Raw genomic sequence first — 12,974 nt, forward strand, 5'->3', positions numbered from 1 at the left:
CAGCCCCTTCACTGAGCCTCCACAGGCTGACGGCTCAGCCAGCCCCACCGAGAGCCCTCCATTCCAGAGGCCAGGCCAAAGTCACCAGGGTCGCCACCGCCCGCCACCCAGAGCTCCAGGCACCACAGGGCTGGACGGAGGGCTTCACTCACTGCAGCTCGTGTTCGACATTACACCCCTTGCACCCTACCGCTTGAGCCACGGCAATACACTCCCCTCTGTGGGGAGGGGCGGGTCTCGGGGTCGGGGCTCAAGCGGTATCCAAACCCAAACTCCACTACAGGGGAGGGTGCACAGTTGGGGGTGGGGGGGGCCCAGAAACAGCTAAATGCAAGAGCCTAAGAGGGCAAGGCATGGGCACAGAGACCGGTGGTAACCCCCAGCCTGCCATCTCCCGGCACTTCGGCCCACCTCAACCTGGCCAGTAACGGGGAAGCCTCCAAGCCCACACTCAACTTCTGGTGATAAATTCAACCCAGGACCCGCCCCTCCCCACGGAGGGGAGTGCAGGGGGTGTACAAGGTGGGCTGAAATTCCTGCAGGAAGCCGGTCCCATCTGGAAGCTATCTAGGGGCCCTGGGCAGCAACCATCTCATTAGTATACAAAGACATTCTTGTCACTCAGGGGTGCCAAGGGTTTTAGGAGCCACTGTCAGGAGAACAACACCCCCCCCCCGAAAAACTGTCTGAGGTCATGGTCACAGGGTCTTGTGACAGACTGAAAACCAGCCACTGGGCTGCATGCGCACGCACTGCACACACATGCACACGCGCACACACACACACACACACACACACACACGGTAAAATGGATGATATGTGAATGACATTCCAATAAACCTGGCACTAGTGGGGCCACCTATGCCCACGCCACAAGGTTTCTGCCAAGCTTAGGAAAAATTCAATACTCCAAACACACGCCATTTGCTTGCAAACAGCACAGGGCACAGGTAAAGATCAGCCAGCCGGAACACCTTCCTCGGCCCCGCACCAACGTTCAGGCCTTAAATCACACTTCAAACGCGGCAAAACAGATCTGCCCGGGGGCCCTGAGGCTGCTGCCCGCCCCTGGAAGAGTGGCTGAGAGGGTGGAGCCCGGCTGCTGACTCACGGGACGCAGCCTTCTAACCCTCCACAAGCCCCACAGGCCCGGATTCCTGCCGCCAAGCCTGGAACCCAGGCTCCTGGGCCAGCGGCCGGCCGAACACACCAGGTCTCTACAGGGAACATCACCTAAGACAAAGCATGAGGCCTGTAGAGCCGGCCCCCGCCGCCCAACCCCCAGTGCTCCGAGCCCGGCGGAAGCGGAGGACACCCGGGGAGAGGAAGCCTCTGGCCACCGTACCTTCCGGTTACCACCGTGGTGACGCCCAGCGGAGACTGGGGAAGATCCGTCCTGGTTCCAACAGCCCGGCGGATGGAAGCCCAGCATCTTTCCCCGGGCCCCGTGAGTTTCTGGCCCGCCCCCAGCCTCCCGGCGGCTGCCAGCCTCCCGAGCTCCCTGAGACACAGAGCCTGGACAAGCAGTTTCATCCTGCAATAACAGAGCCAGACAGTTTTCCCCAGGCACAAGGTTCGCTCCCGTGTCCCCCACCACCTCAGCAAATGTCCTGATCCTGTCCTGATCCCACACTGGCCTCCCTAAGAGAATCTGGGGCCTCCCTAAGGGAACCCAGCTGCCTCCTGCCTTCTCCTTCTTCCCCCAGTGAGTACATGAATGGACCGGCTTCCGGAAACAAAGGATGTAAGGAATTCATGACTGGGTCTGAAGTCATCCAGCCCAGCTCCAGGAGCAAACAGAGGGAAGGGAGGGAGGGACAGGACACCTGCAGGACAGGAGAGTCATCACCGAGCCCCTTCTCCAGGGATGTCAACTCTTTACACAGTGTGCCTATGCCTGGCTTCCGCTAAGTAGGAACACAGGTTCTACCTAGGCCCAGCGCTCCTCAGCGTGTGGCCGGCTGTCAGCAGGGCTGGGAGGCTGCCAAGTGGCACAGAGGTCCTAGTCCAGCAGGCAGGCTGAGGAAGTGCAGGCAGGCTGAGCAAAAGCAGAGGCTGACGCCCTGAGTCAGGTGCCAGGACAGCGAAGGAAATGCAGATCCCTGGTCCTCCCCTTCCTGCCTGGAATTCTTCTGCAGGTGGGGGCTTGTGGTTTTTACTCTTTAGCAAACATCAAAGGCAGCCAGCCAGGAGTGATACCTACTAGGGAGACAGAAACAGGAGCATCATGACTTCAAGGCTAGCCCAGGCAAAGTTAGGGAGACCTGATATTAAAAAATAAAAGATGGGGGGCTGGGGATATGGCCTAGTGGCAAGAGTGCTCGCCTTGTATACATGAAGCCCTGGGTTCGATTCCCCAGCATCACATATACAGAAAATGGCCAGAAGTGGAACTGTGGCTCAAGTGGCAGAGTGCTAGCCTTGAGCAAAGAGAAGCCAGGGACAGTGCTCAGGCCCTGAGTTCAAGCCCCAGGACTGGCTAAATAAATAAATAAATAAATAAATAAAAGACTGTGGGTGTGTCTCAAATGGTGGCACACTTACCTAACATGAGACAGGTCCTGGGTTCAATCCCTAGTAACACACACACACACACACACACACACACACACACACACACACACACACACACACAGAAGCATCAAAGGCTTACCGGTTACAGGAGGAGGAAGAGGAGACAAGTCCTCATGTCCCACTTGTGCCCACCCTGTAGCTTCTAAAACAATCAGCTCAGAGCCTTCTAGTTTCCCTCTCCTTGTAGCTGTTCCCACAAGCCAGGCCGCTTTGCAGCAAATGCCAGACTGAACAAGCTAGGCATCCATCAACAATCAGCTTGCCCTTCAAATGGCACAATCCTTTTAAGAACAACCAAAGCCTATTAGGAGGCAGGGATCAAAGTTCCAAACCAACCCAGGTGAAAGTAATACTGTCTCAAAAACAAGCCAGAGCCAGACACTGTTTGCTCACACCTGTAATCCTAGCTACTCGGGAGACTGAGTTAGAAGGATCAAGGCTCAAAGCCAGTCCAGGTAAGAAAGTCTGTGATACTCTTATCTGTAATCACAGAAAGCTGGAAGTGGCATTGTGGCTCAAGTGGTAGAGTTCTAGCCTTGAGCAAAAAATGCTTAACAATACAGCAGTGATACTCAGTAGACACTATACTGAAAATGAACTACGACTTGGGGGCAGAAATGGAAGTGAAAAACAAAGAGAATGAAGGAAGGGATGCCACTATCCCAAAAGAAATGTTTTCAGGCCTGGAAATGTGGCTTAGTGGTTGAATATTTGCCTAGCATGCATGAAGCCCTGGGTTCGATTCCTCAGTACCACATAAACAGAAAAAGCAGGAAGTGGCGCTATGGCTCAAATGCTAGAGCACTAGCCTTGAGCAAAAGAAGCTCAGGGACAGTGCTCAGGCCCTGAGTTCAAGCCCCAGAATTGCCACAAAAAAAAGAAAGAAATGTTTCAGCCAGGTAGCTCATGTCTATAAGGCATGCTAAGGCAGCTAAGATCTGAGGACTGCAGTTCAAAGCTAGCTCAGGCAGCAAAGTTGGAGAGACTTTTATCTACAATTAACCACCAGAAAACTGGGAGTGTGGTGTGGCTCAAAGTGTTAGAACACTAGCCTTGAGCAAAGGAGCTCAGGGATAGTGCCTAGGCCCCAAGTTCAAGCCCCATCACACACACACACACACGAGATGTACTTATTACCTGATTTATAAAACAGTAATCCCTCTGTCCATCACCCCAGGACTGGCAAAAAACAAAACAAAACAACAACAAAAACAAATGATAAAGCATTTGCTGAGGCCCTGAATTTAAATACTGAGTCCCATCAAAAGAAAAAGAAAAATACTTGGCCAGACAGCAGTGGCTCACACCTGTCATCCTAGCTACTCGAGAGGCTGAGATCTGAGGATAGAGGTTCAAAGCCAGCCCAGGCAGCGAAGTCTGTGAGACTCTTATCTCCAATTAACTATGAGAAAAATGGAAGCGGTGCTATAGTTCAAAGTGGTAAAACACTAGCCTTGAGCAAGAGTTCAGGGACAGAGCCCAGGCCCTGAGTCCAAGCCTTATAACCAACCAAAAACAAAATACTTGGACTGGGGATATAAGTCAGAAAGCAGAGAATGTGCTCTACAATACTGATTCAATCCTCAGTACTGCAACAATTAATCAATTAATTAAAAACATACTAGGCACTGGTGGCTCGTGCCTGTAATCCTAGTTACTCAGGAGGCTGAGTATCTAAGGACTGCAGTTCCAACCCAGCTCAGGCAGAAAAGTCTCCGAAACTCTTATCATCAATTAATCACACACACACACACACACACACACACACACACACACACACACACACATACACACAAAGTGTGCTATGGTCCAAGTGGTAGAATGCTAACCTTCAGCAAAAAGCTCAGGGACAGCACCCAGGCCCAAAGTTCAGGCACCAGGAAGGGCATATAAACGTATATATAATTAAAAAAAAAACCCACAGTTCAGTGGTGCCCACCTGGAGGTCTAGCTACTCAGGAGGTTGAGGCAGACAGATCACAGAACCCAGGAGTTTAAAGCCAGCCAGGGTAGCACAGGGAGACCTTGTCTCAAAATAAATAAATATAAAGCCAGGTGCCAGCTGAGAACTGAAGGATCAAGATTCAAAGCCAGCTGGGCAGAAAAGTCTGAAAGACTGTATCTTCAATTAAGCAGCAAAAAGCCAAACTGGAGGTATGATCAAGTGGTAGAGTATAAGCCATGAACAAAAAAAAGCCAAGCAAAAGGGCAAGGCTTTGAGTTCAAGCCTCAGTACTTGATTACGTCCTGCACATTTTGAAATCTGCGCTTGTAAAACCTCGTTCACGTGAGAGGCTGAGAATGGCCTCAATCTTCAAGCCAGTGAGGAGATGAAGCAGCTGGATGTCCCTGGGCTGAAAGATCGCTGGCCAAAGAGCACAGAGGTGTGACCTGCACACAGTGAGGCTCGGAGGGATGTCTTCCTTCAGCGTGACACTTCCAGCACCAGATTCTAGAGGGAGCTGCAGGGCTGGGAATGTGGCCTAGTGGCAAGAGTGCTTGCCTCATATACATGAAGCCCTGGGTTCGATTCCCCAGCACCACATATATAGAAAATGGCCAGAAGTGGCGCTGTGGCTCAAGTGGCAGAGTGCTAGCCTTCAGCAAAAAGAAGCCGGGGCAGTGCTCAGGCCCTGAGTCCAAGGCCCAGGACTGGCCAAAAGAAACAAACAAAACGATGAGGAAGACCAGAGGGAGCTGCAGGGAGGAGCTGAGAAGGGGTAAGGGTCCTAGCTGGCCACAATCAGATGGCCATTTCTCCAAAGGCTTAGGGCTGAGCATGTAGCTCAGTGGTATAGAGTGCTTACCTACCATGCACAAGGCCCTGGATTTAAACCCCAGCATTGTAATAAATAAATACATACACATGCACACATATCATTTTATTTATTTATTTGCCAGCCCTGGAACTTGAACTCAGGGCCTGAGCACTGTCCCTGGCTTCTTTTTGCTCAAGGCTAGCACTCTACCACTTGAGCCACAGCACCACTTCTGGCTTTTTCTGCTTATGTGGTACTGTGGAATCAAACCCAGGTCTTCATGTATGCTAGGCAAGTGCTCTACCACTAGGCCACATTCCCAGCCCCACGCACACACATATATAATTATCAATTGGGTTCTAGTAGCTTACATCTGTAATCCTAGCTACTAAGGTCAAAATCTAGAGATAGTAGTTCAAAGCCAACCTAGACAAACAAAGTTGTGAAGCTCTTATTTCCAATTAACCAGCAAAAAGTTAATCTAGAAGGTTGGCTAGAGCACAGAAGGGTGGTAGAGTACAGTCTTGAATGAAAAAGCCAATCAAGCCATGCACTAATGGCTCACACCTGTAATTCTAGCTACTCAGGAAGCTGAGATATGAGGATCATGGTTCGAAGCCAGCCTAAGCAGTAAAGTTGAGACTCTTGTACTCAGAAAAAAGCTGGAACTGACCCTGTGGCTCAAGTGGTAGAGTGCCAGCCTTAAGCAAAGAGAAGCCAGGGACAGTGCTCAGGCTCTGAGTCCAAGGCCCAGGACTGGCAAAAAATAAAACAAAAAAATGTAGCTATTGTTAAAAAAAAGAAAATGCCAAGAAAAGAAAAAGGCAGGGCTGGGGATACGGCCTAGTGGCAAGAGTGCTTGCCTCGTATACATGAAGCCCTGGGTTCGATTCCCCAAGCACCACATATATAGAAAACGGCCAGAAGTGGCGCTGTGGCTCAAGTGGCAGAGTGCTAGCCTTGAGCAAAAAGAGGCCAGGGACAGTGGTCAGGCCCTGAATCCAAGGCCCAGGACTGGCAAAAACAAAACAAAAAAAAAAAAAGAAAAAGGCAATCAATAGGGCAATGCCCAGAGTTCAAGCCCTAGTACCAACATGCACATATACACACATACATAGAAAAAATTGTCCCAACTTAAAAATAATGCCAGGAGCTGACGGTTTAACATTGGTAAACCCAGCTACTCAGGAGGCTGAGATCTGAGGATGATGGTTCAAACCAGCCAGGCAGGAAAGTCTGAGACTATCTCCCCTTAACCAGAAAAGGCTGAAAGTGGGGTTGTAGCTCAAGTAATAGAGCGCTAGCCTTGAGTAAAAAGCACAAGGTCAGCCCCCAGACCTTGAGCTCAAGCCCCAGGACTGGCGTACACACAAAAAAAGTAGTAGACTGGGGTTGTGGCTTAGTGCTTGTCTAGTACACGTGAGACTCTGGGTTCAGTACCCGGTACCATAAGGGGGAAGGGGGGCCTAGAAAATCTTAATACATTTTACTATTATCACGGGATCTTTTTTTAGATACACCAGGCTAGCCTGGCACTTGGATTCAGGTGATCCTCCCACGTCAACCTCAGGCTGAAGGTCCACCTCGCCCTGCTTTCCAGAGACTCCTCATCAGTGCTATCAAATCTGGATTTGGGGGCTGGGATGTAGCTCAGTGGCAAAGCGTTTGCCTAGCAAGTGCAATGTCCTGGGTTCAATCCCCAGTACCAAAAAAGAAAAGACAAAAAAAAAATACAGTTAAAATCTGGATTTTGTTGGCCCATTACTAAAATGTGAATCTATAATGACAAGCAGCTTTTCCAGTTGTTTAGGTCCAAGTAGGCCGAGAACTGGAGGCCATATCATCGGCCCCCTCCCTAGAACACCCCTAAGAGATGAGAGGCCTAGACACCAGCAGGAGCACCTCCGGGGGAGGGACCCCCTAGAGAAGTTGCACCCACGGACTGGTGGGTCCCGGGAGAAAGCCCGAAATGACACCTGGGAGCTGGCCAGTTGCAGGTGCCAGGCCAGGGTGACTGAGTAGGGCGAGACCAGCAGTGGCCAAGCACAGCCCCCCTCCACCGCAGACACTCCAAGCACAAAGATTCCATTTTCACCAGGGACTCACATCCCGCACCACGCCTGCTTTCATGACTTACAAAATACCAGAGAGGTTTGTTTCTCAGAATCGGATCCTGTGTTTTCACCAATGCCATTGTAAAGTCAAAGACAAAGCTGCTGGATGATGGAGGACCACGCCTATAATCTTAGCTGCTCAGGACACTAAGATATGAGGAACAAGGTTCAAAACTGGTCCTAGGCAGGAAAAGTCCATGAGGTTCTTTATCCCCAATTTGTCACAAAAAAAACCTGAAGTGGAACTATAGCTCAAGTGGTAGAGCACTAGCCTTGAGCATGAAAGCTCAGAGTCAGCGAGCATCCAGGCCCTGGAGTTCAAGCCCCCGGACCAGCGAACACACACACACACACACACACACACACACACACACACACACACACACAAATAAGGTTCCCAGAGTTAGAGGTGTAGTTCAGGTGGTAAAGCACAAGCCAATGAGCAAAAGCATCAGATACCGAGTTGGAGCCCTGGTCTTAGGGGTGGGGGTGGGGTTCCTGGGCTGGTGCCCACTGGGCAGTCTCACACCGAGACCCAGACCCCTCCGTGGACACAGCTGTTTGAGAACTGAGCCTATCTTTTTTTCAGATGGATCAAAAGGAGGAAGAGACAATGACCCACATCGGCCTGGTGACCCCAGTTCTGGTTCTCAAGGGCTTCCTTTTGTGTTTTTATGTACTGGCAATGAGACAAAGCTTATCTGTGATCCATCTTCACAATAACCCCAAAACAGACACTCAACCATCTCCACTCTACAAGAAAACCCAGGTGGAGTGAGGTGAAGGGATGGGGTTAAAGAGTAGCCTAGGCCACCGGCAGCCTGCGAGAGGGAGAGCTAGGATGGGACCCTAGAGCACCACCCTACGGGGCCCGTGCCCCCTCCAACAGAGCACTTCCCATGAGTCTGGCTAGGGTCTTTTATTTATTTCCCACCTGGGACAGCCCCGAAGAGAATGGGAACACGGGAAGGTTAAACATCAAGCTTCAGGTCCCTCAGGCACCAAGGGGCAGGGAACAAGTTCACCCCAAGCCTAGGACTGCAGAGCTACCTGTGTCCACGGCCCACACCTGCCTCTAAAGCCCCAGTCCTTCAACAGCTGCTGAAGTGGCAGCACATGACCACCTGGTTGTCTCCGGTGACAGGAAGGCTGCATCCTTGCTCTGCGAGACTGTGCCCTTGTCTCAACAGACTAAACTTTCCACTTGTCCCAGTGCTTCGCTGCTTGGAGGTGTCAGGTGAAGTCTTGTTAAATTCATGACTTGGATGTGCTAGGCCAGCAGGTTCTTCTTTCAATGAGGGCTGGCTCAGATGTCCTTAAAGGGCTCCTCGCCCTGCAAGGTCCATTCTCCAGTGTTCTGGAGTTTCTCTGGGTCAAGCACAGGAGTCCATAGCTCTCTTCACGGCTCTACCCCCCTTGGGCAGTCATGCTCTGCCTCAGGGGCCCACCTCAGCCAGGAATCCTGGTCATGAGTAACAGCAACAGGCAGTAAGAAGAGGTACACAACGCTAGGCACTGGGGCTCGTACTGGTAATCCTAGCTACTCAGGAGGCTGAGAACGGATGACTGGTTCGAAGCCAGCCCAGGCAGGAAAGTTCATGAGACTCTAATTAATCATAGAAAAAGAAGTGGCTCAAGTGGCAGAGCTTAGGAGCAGAGCCCAAGCTGAGTTCCAGCCAGAGGACTAGAGGAAAAGAAGGAAGGGGAGGGGAAGGGAGGGCTGAAGTGGAGGCAAACAGCCAGGCACTGATGGTTCACCCATGTAATCCCAGTTACTCAGGAAGCTGAAACCTGAGGGTCATAGTTCAAAGCCAGCCTGAGCAAAAAGTCCATGAGACCCTTATCTCCAATTAACCACTAAAAAATAAGCCAGAATAGCCTGGTGCCAGTGGCTCACACCTGTAATTTTAGCTGCTCAGGAGGCTGAGATCTGATTATCATGGTTTGAAGCCACACCAGACAGTGGAAAGTACATGAAACTCTTTTTTGTCAGTCATGAGGCTCCAACTCCCAGCCTGGGCGCTGTCCCTGAACTTTTCCTGCTCAAGACTAGCACTCTAGGGCTGGGAATATGGCTTAGTGGTAGAGTGCTTGCCTTGTTTGTATACATGAAGCCCTGGGTTTGATTCCTCGGTACCACATATACAGAAAAAAATCAGAAGAGGCACTGTGGCTCAAGTGGCAGAGTGCTAGCCTTGAGCAAAAAGGAGCCAGGGACAGTGCTCAGGCCCTGAGTCCAAGGCCCAGGACTGGCAAAAAAAAAAAAAAAGGACTAGCACTCTACTGCTTTAAGCCACAGCACCACTTCCGATTTTCTGGTGGTTAAATGGAGATATGAATCTCATGGGGACTTTTCTGCCTGGGCTGGCTTTGAACTGAGATCCTCAGATCTCAGCCTCCTGAGCAGCTAGGATTACAGGTGTGAGCTACCATCGCCCCAACCTGTACCTCCAATGAACCACCAAAGAACCAGAAATGGTACTGTGGCTCAAGTGGTAGAGCACCACTTAGCCTTAAAGCTAAGAAATAGTGCCTAGGCCTTGAGTTCAAACGCCAGTACTGGTACAAAAAGAAAAAAAAGCACACAGAGATGCTTATGGATGGATGCACATGTCTAAAGCTACACAGTGTTCATCAGCTACTAGAAGCTAGCTGAGAAAGAGACAAAATGGACAGAAATCTGCCATGCTGTGGATTTTATGGGTATTTTCTTCATTTGAGAACATGGAAACACTGCCTCTGGAAACAGAGACCTTGGAAGCAAGCTGCTGCCACTGCTCTCCAGAGCTGGGTGGCCTTATTGAATTACTCAATTTTCCAGGAACCTTCATTTCCGCCTCTACACAGCTAGAAGGTGAAGGACCCTCAGATCCAGCCTCCCAGGGAAGCTGAGCAAACCCAATAGGGTGAGATGTGTATAAACAAGCTCTTTGCACACAGTGAAACCACGAGCCCCACCCCAAGAATCAACTATCTCCAAACATCAACTTGGGTTACTTTTGGGGGTGAGGCCCCAAAGGAGCCTTGCAAAGGCAGTAATAATAGCCAGAGAGAGCCAATAAGGAAGCAAACAGCAGGCATTCCTTCAAAGACGATTTCCTCCCTCTGGAAAGGTCAAAAATAATCTGGAGGTCAGGAAATGACCTCTGCCTGGCCAAAATATGGGCTTGGGAGCAAGAAACTCTATGTGTACACATGCATGTTATGTTATACGTACGTATGTGTAAGTATATATGCGTATGCAGGCCTGGCCTTCCAGAGAGGGCACAACAGCCACAGCACAGTGACTTGGCATGGATCCAAAGGCAGTGTGATTCCCAAGCTCCAAACTGACTGATGCTGGCTGTCGGTGGCCAGGCAGGAGGGGCCCCACGCACGCCCGTGGCCACACTCGCTGCTCTTTCTTAGTACATGCATGCACAAATGCCAGCTTGGTTCTGCTTCTGGCCCTGTCAGAGGAACGGCGGGGTAACCTTGAGGCTGCCCTCCCCACCTCCTCTGGAAAGGGAGCCTGCTCATCTACCTCCAGCTTCCTCTGGGGGCCGGGCCTATCTAAGCAGCACCAGGTGGGGGGAGGCCTGGCCACGGTGGGCAGAAGAGAACACCCCTCTCCCCTATTGTGTGAAATACCTCCAGGCCTAATGACCCGCTCCTTCCTTTCACAAGGGAGGCGGTGGAGAAGCGGCGTGATCCGTTCTTGACTTTAACACCCATCAACCAGGCGGTGCACGCGAGGCCCGGCGGGTCTGCGGCCCTTCCCCGGGGCGCACACCGGCCCCGGCGCGCCGGGCCCCAGCCACCTGCCCCGCACCTCCGCGGGGGGTGGCGGAGGCCTGGGGCGGGGTCCCCCGGCGGAGGCCCGGCCATCCTCACCGGCTCCCGTCCGCGCTCCCGCCGCGGCCCGGCTTCCCCGGACCGGACGGCCGTGACCGCGGCCGCCGCCCTTGGGACGCGGCCAGGAAGCCGAGGGGCGGAGCCTGCGGGGCCGCAGCATCGCCGGCGCATCCCGGCTGCGGCGCGGCGGCGGAGGCGCGGGCGGGCGGATGTCCCGGGTGGCCGGCGCCCGCCCGGCGCGGCCCGGGGTGCGGAAGGGCCGGGAGCGGGGTGGCACCGGCGGGCCGGGGCCGCGGGCCCGCAGGGGTTGGGGCCGGCGGGGCGGGGGCCGCACGGCTCGGCGGGCCGTTGTCTTACCGGCAGATCTGGATGGCGGACGGCGTGTCGACGTCGGGGCCGGACATGCTGGCGGGGGCGGCGGCGGCGGCGGCGGCGGAGGCCTGGGGCGGCGGGAGCCGAACGCAGGTGTCCGTCAGGCCCGGCGCGGAATGAATGAGCCCGGGCGGCGCCATGGAGGGGGAGGGCGGGGGCGGGGCCATGGCGTCGGAGAGGCGGGGCCTGCGCGCCGGGGGCGAATCGCACGCGGCCTCCCCGCGCTCGCCCCGCCCCCGCGCTCGCCCCGCCCCGCCCCCCTCCCCGCGAGCCGCCAAGGCCGCTGGCGCCGGCGCAGGCGGCTGATTCCGGGTCAGCCGCTGGGGCTCCGCTTCCAGAAGGTTCGGTGGCGGTTGCGCGGCGCGGGCGGCGGCGGGAAGCCGGCGCGTGGCCGCGGCCCGATCCCCCGCGCAGGGCTGGCGCTCCGGCCGGGCCGCGGAGCCCCGGAGTGCGTGTGCTGCCTCCGCGGTCGAGCTCGTGCGGGGCGTTCCCGGCGCCCGCGCTGCGATTCGCTGCTCGCCGGGACCGGGGCCGGGTGAGGTCACCTCGGAGCCCGGCCCGGGCCGGCCCCCCGCCGTCCCCACAAGGACACCCCGGGGCGCCCGCCGGGCCTGGAGTGCTGTGCGGACCGGAGTGCAGCCGCGCCGAGCCGGGGTGCCGACCCGGGGTGCAGCCGCGCCGAGCCGGGGTGCGGACCTGGGGTGCGGCCGCGCTGAGCCGGGGTGCGGACCCGGGCGCGGACCCGGGGCGCAGCCGCGCTGAGCCGGGGTGCGGACCGGAGTGCAGCCGCGCCGAGCCGGGGTACGGACTCGGGGTGCAGCCGCGCCGAGCCGGGGTGCGGACTCGGGGTGCAGCCGCGCTGAGCCGGGGTGCGGACCTGGGGTGCGGTCGCGCCGAGCCGGGGTGCGGACCCGGGGCGCAGCAGCGCTGAGCCGGCGTGTGGACCTGGGGTGCAGCCGCGCTGAGCCGGCGTGTGGACTCGGGGTGCAGCCGCGCTGAGCCGGCGTGTGGACTCAGGGTGCAGCCGCGCTGAGCCGGCGTGTGGACTCGGGGTGCAGCCGCGCCGAGCCGGGGTGCGGACCCCGAGTGCGGCCGCGCTGAGGCAGGGTGTAGACCCGGGGTGCAGCCGCGCTGAGGCATGGTGTGTACCCCCAGTGCGGCCGCGCTGAGGCAGGGTGTAGACCCGGGGTGCAGCCGCGCTGAGGCAGGGTGTGGACCCCCAGTGCGGCCGCGCTGAGGCAGGGTGTAGACCCGGGGTGCAGCCGCGCTGAGGCAGGGTGTGGACCCCCAGTGCGGCCGCGCTGAGGCAGGGTGTAGACCC

The 12,974-nt window shown here is 55.2% G+C and overlaps 1 protein-coding gene across 2 annotated transcripts in view; it reads right to left on the reverse strand.

Annotated features, from left to right (window-relative positions):
- Acot7 (acyl-CoA thioesterase 7) overlaps positions 1–12,091 on the reverse strand; it is an 80,265-nt gene extending 68,174 nt beyond the window's left edge. The window contains exons 1-2 of one of the 2 annotated variants that reach the window (XM_048350144.1): positions 2,654–2,791; positions 1,346–1,534 (exon numbers count right to left, since the gene is read on the reverse strand). In XM_048350144.1, coding sequence (XP_048206101.1) covers positions 1,346–1,533 — 188 coding nt within the window. In that variant the 5' untranslated portion in view covers position 1,534; positions 2,654–2,791. Of the gene's footprint in view, positions 1–1,345; positions 1,535–2,653; positions 2,792–11,638 lie in introns of those variants that run through there. The other variant, XM_048350145.1, reaches the window with a different exon arrangement.
- Between the last annotated feature and the right edge of the window lie 883 nt (positions 12,092–12,974).

This window comes from Perognathus longimembris, chromosome 7 (assembly GCF_023159225.1).
Source record: "Perognathus longimembris pacificus isolate PPM17 chromosome 7, ASM2315922v1, whole genome shotgun sequence".
Taxonomy (NCBI): Eukaryota; Metazoa; Chordata; class Mammalia; order Rodentia; family Heteromyidae; genus Perognathus; species Perognathus longimembris.